Source organism: Mesitornis unicolor, unplaced genomic scaffold, assembly GCF_000695765.1.
Source record: "Mesitornis unicolor isolate BGI_N332 unplaced genomic scaffold, ASM69576v1 scaffold22485, whole genome shotgun sequence".
Taxonomy (NCBI): Eukaryota; Metazoa; Chordata; class Aves; order Mesitornithiformes; family Mesitornithidae; genus Mesitornis; species Mesitornis unicolor.
Window position 1 is genome coordinate 42,411 of NW_010187804.1, and position 4,751 is coordinate 47,161.

General features: G+C 37.5%; 1 protein-coding gene across 1 annotated transcript in view; it reads left to right on the plus strand.

Annotated features, from left to right (window-relative positions):
* TAF1B (TATA box binding protein (TBP)-associated factor, RNA polymerase I, B, 63kDa) overlaps positions 1-4,398 on the plus strand; it is a gene marked incomplete at its 5' end in the record, with an annotated part of 46,241 nt that extends 41,843 nt beyond the window's left edge. Inside the window, 2 exons of the mRNA XM_010185592.1 lie at positions 210-435; positions 4,206-4,398. Of these exons, the coding sequence (XP_010183894.1) occupies positions 210-435; positions 4,206-4,398 (419 nt within the window). The remainder of the gene's footprint in view (positions 1-209; positions 436-4,205) is intronic.
* Between the last annotated feature and the right edge of the window lie 353 nt (positions 4,399-4,751).

Genomic DNA, 4,751 nt, shown 5'->3' on the forward strand with positions numbered 1-4,751 from the left:
AAAGCATGTGACAGAGTTGAATTTTAAATTGAATGGGAGAGAGAACATACAGACCTTCAAGGTTTCTCAGTATTCCATACAGAGGTTTAAAGAAAAAACTAATAAAAAGGAGGAAAAAAGGCACAAACACTCTATTTCTTTCCTGTATTAATCACCTCTAAACAGTATTGTAATACTTTTGCCTTGCTTTTTTGTTTCTATTTGTACAGAAATTGTTGTGAACTTACAAAATCAGTTTGGCAAGCTGTCTGGTTCAGTGCGACCTGCTGAAAAGCCAAATCCTTCAAGTTTTCAGTTAAGTTGGTCTGAAGAAAACACAGATAGGAGTTGTTTTCACGGGCATAGCCTGAAGGGAATTTTGCAAGAAAAACATGGTTTACTTACAGCCATGAACCCTGACTATTGGCTGTGTACAGTTAAACTATGCACTGAGAAGTAAGTATTCAAATTTTTGTTACACACATTTTGGAAAGTTCTCCTGAAAACAAAGTGCCATGTATCTATTTTCACAAATGACAAATATGTGGTGTGTACACAGCTATATATTCACATACAGTTAAAATCATTTCTAGAAAGGGGTGCGTGCGGAATGGTTAGTCCTGGGTTGGGAGCAGACAAATTGTAATATGAAGAATGATAAAAGGGAGCTTCTGAGAAGAGAGAAGATGAGACACAATCAACAACTCGAGTCACATGGCAAGAGTAGCAGCTACATCCAAATATTCACTTCACTTCCATCTTCATAATATTATAGAAAAAACTTGTGCTGCAGCTCTCCAGAGAGCGGAAAAACTGTTCCATTCCTCTCTCTCCTGGCCCCCCAAAAAACATAGGAAACTAATTTTCTAAGTCACTATCCTTTTTTTGTGGTGACCTTAATCAAAAATCAAAGTTAAAATTAGCAGTTGAAGTAAGCAGACAATGCCTCCAGAATATATTTTTTAAAAATAGTTATGAGTGAAAAGGACTCTTTCACTATTTCATCTAAGCATATCAGCAGTGCATATTGGCAATGAACAGCTGTATTTTGTGCAAGCAGAAAAGTAAAAGATGAAATTTCTTTTACTGGAAAAAGTAAAAGAAGAAATATGGGAAAAGACAACATTTTGTGCTATTAAGGAAGTTTAGTGAAGTCTTTACTAGAGAACTGTTCCCAAATCCTGACTTGGCAAGTGAAAGGGATTTTGTTCTTTCAGTTAGGGGTATGTCGAAACACTCATGCTAGTTTCTTTAAGGGACCTAAGTAGCAAGGAGAGTGATAGCCTAGCTAATCCAGCCTTGTACAGAGTTACAGAGGTATTTCAGTATCTGCCTGCTTTGTGTCAAACTTCTCACTCTTCCTTTAGTATCTTCTCCTCTTGCCCCAGATTCTGCAAAAATTGGTGAGTTTTCTACTTTGTAGGTGCTGGCAGAGAACCATGTCCAGAGACAGAGCAAAAGCCCTGCTGAGGGAGTGTAGGGGTTCGGCAGCATTTACTTCAAGAAATCAAAAATATCTAAAATACTGTTTCTCGCAAACTCCCCTGGTGGCGTAGATAAGGCTTCTGGATCATACACCTGCCATTGCTGGTGTCATGAAGTCCTAATCCAGAAAATGAATGTACTGGTAGGTATCAGGGAAAAAGATGAACTTTGCAGATGAGTTGGATTTTCCTGAATTTCTCATGTGCAACTGGAGGGTGTTATTTGGAAAAGAGGTCGGGGTGCGTTAATGTGAAGTGAGATTTCATTAGCACATTGAATAACAACAGACCCTACAGAATCTTAGAGTTACGTTACTGATTTCTGAAACATTGAATAGTACCCTTGAAAATATCTGCCTTTTCCATGTATGCAGTCTTTTCTGTCTTTCAGTGGATTTATTTGCTTATCTTTATTTTCCTTTTCACGTTACCTTTCACATATCCACTGTGACAGAAATGGGCTGGAATAATGTAAACACAGTGTTATGTTACATGAGCTTTGGTTGTATGGATTCATTCTTTTGTGTGAATAAGAAGCTTTTTTTTTTTTTTGAAGGGAGGAGAGGTAATAATCCTTTTACCACAAATTTACGTAAATGTTATGTACACACTGAATAAGTGGATATTTCAGTGTGTGTTTGTGTGAATAATCTTTCATGCAAAGTCTGGTTTTAAGCCTACATTTTCATATGTAATTTATTAAAATGTTAATGGCAAACTGTCATAGCCTTCATGAAACAAGATTTGAATTTAAATTCTTACCGGTTAAATTTCCCATTATATCATTTGCAATGCAAGTAGTTAATTATACATCTGACACTTACTTAACTTTGGAAAACATCATCTACTCCCTCAGATATGAGGTTTTGTGCTATGCAAGTGTGTGTATGTATAACAGAAGTAAAAACAAAATTACAAATTCTTTAAGAATCAGCATCGTCTAACTGGGACTACTGAAAGAGTTTTTTTTAGCTCTTCAGAGATGCTCCCGGGGTAAATAGCACAAAACCAGCACAAAATGAGGCAAAGATTTCTGTGTGTTTAGGTACTCATGTTAAAAGTATAACTCCAGTTAATCCGATGGGTGCTTTACTGTATTGTAATTATGCATTTGCCTCAGAAAATACAAGATCACTCCCATACCCCCAGTGAAAACTGAGATTTGATACGTGAGTTGCCCTAAGAGCTGTAACTGCTGAATCTCAGGGTTAAGACTAGAATGTAGCAAAATGTCTTAATTTATATTAGCCAGAAAATGCAGATTTGGTTCAACCAACATAATTTCTCAGTGAAGCTCAGACTCAGCAAACGCATTGGGTTGTGGGGTCAGCTAACTTGTTCTGACCCTGCTGAAATTCCTGATTGAATTTAGTTTTTGTAAGAGGTTGCTGGCAGCTTTTGGAGAGCGTGAGGTAGGGCTGAGGATGGGACCTCTGGCGCAAGAAATCTAGGTTCAGATTTCCAACCTGCCTGACTTCAGGAGGCTTTAAACAAAGACTTCACTTTCCAAGGGCGGCTTGCATGGCACTGCAGGATGGGTCCATCTGTTCTCCAGTTAGAGGTAAAATGTAAGTGTTTGCTGGGCCAGAGGGAGTGAGCAAATGGCTCCATAGTGTAGTAATTAGCACGCTTGCCTGTAAATTTGGACAGACAGGTTCCAGTCCTTGTTCTGGTGCATATTTAAGACGGCTGCTCTGAATCAGACAGAGGGGAAATTTTAAACTCTGCTTCTCCACATCCCGGCAGTACTTAGTAAGCTAGAAGATGCATAGGGCTTATATGGTGAATAACATCTAAATCCCCATATCCATGCAAAAGATTTTTTTAAACAATTGAAACAGTGGATTTTATACTGTTTTAAACTTACCACTTTTAATAAGAACAAATCTGGGGCTAACACAAAACAGGCTATTTTTTCAACCTAAATTGCTGAACTTAACATTTACGGAGCTTTCTCTGTAGTCTGTCCTCTGTGTCATCTTTTGTTCAGTCTGACATTTGGTACCAGCAGATCCAATTTATTTGCATTATATACTTCATCAATAAATCACCTCATCACTTTCATTAACATATTCACTGTGAAAGCTACAAAATAATTAAGCAGAAGGCTGCTACAGCACTAATTACTTCCTGTCAATCTGATCAATGTTTGCCCCAATGTTTCCTATATTACTCCATTGACTTGAACCTAGCTTTTCTCTTTTGTTTCTAGACAGGCAATTTATATTTAGTCCACAAAGGTGATGGACAAGAAATGGATGGGTTGTAGTGTCAAGAAGAAGAGAGGGGACCCTACAGAGAGTGTGGGTGAAGAATAGAGAAAAGAGCCTAGAGTGTCTGCATTGGATAGTCTTAGAAATGTTAAAAATAGGTTAAGGGAGCCATTTTCATGCTGCTACATTTGCCAAAAGCTGGCAGAACAAACACTGGTTCAAATTCATCCTGAAAGGCAAAGAACGTATTCTGGTTAAGTATGATCCTGATTCATAGTGCAAGAAGCTATACATGCTATTCCTTCTTACCGTCACCATCTCTGAACACGTCTTGGTCTGGTTCTCTACTTCAGGGATTGCAGGAGTGGATCCCTTTACAAAATCAACATTGTAGACTGGAATTGTGATTTATGCTGTTGGTAAAATGTATCGTTTTCCTCTGATTACAATTAAGTATATAAATACTAGCTAAATACTAACTAAATACATGTGTAATTTAGGGTGCTTTTTTTCCCCTCATTCTTTTCAGATTGTGTGGTCATCTGGCTCATTACAGAGACGTGGACTTTCCCCAGAGTTACCATTTTGTACTGAGGTTATTCTCCTTTCTTCTGAGGATCAATCCCTCTTATATCCATGACGAGGTGTGTGTGATAGAACACAAACTTTTTAATAAAAAACTCAGTAAAAAGCCAAGGTACAACACAGTCCTAAGGAAGTAAAAAGGCCTAAAAATAACAGTATTAAAACCTTGTAAATTAATTTGTTGGATCCCCAAACCGTTGTATTACATCTAAACGTATACTGATCCTTTTTGCCTGTATGGACATTTTTTGTTAAGATAGTAACGCTGAGATCTGCTACTGTATTTTAGACGTAGTGTCATTTTATCTGTTATTTAAGTCACTGGTTGTTAGCTGGGAAAGGTACCAAAGAAACAGTTTATCACAATTTATTTCCTTGCTTTGCATCAGAGCCAACAGGAACCTGTGAAATTATCATTTTGGGGCATAATTGTACATACTTTGAGTGTACTGGACAACATGCTAGCATCTAATTACATTGTGAGATTTTG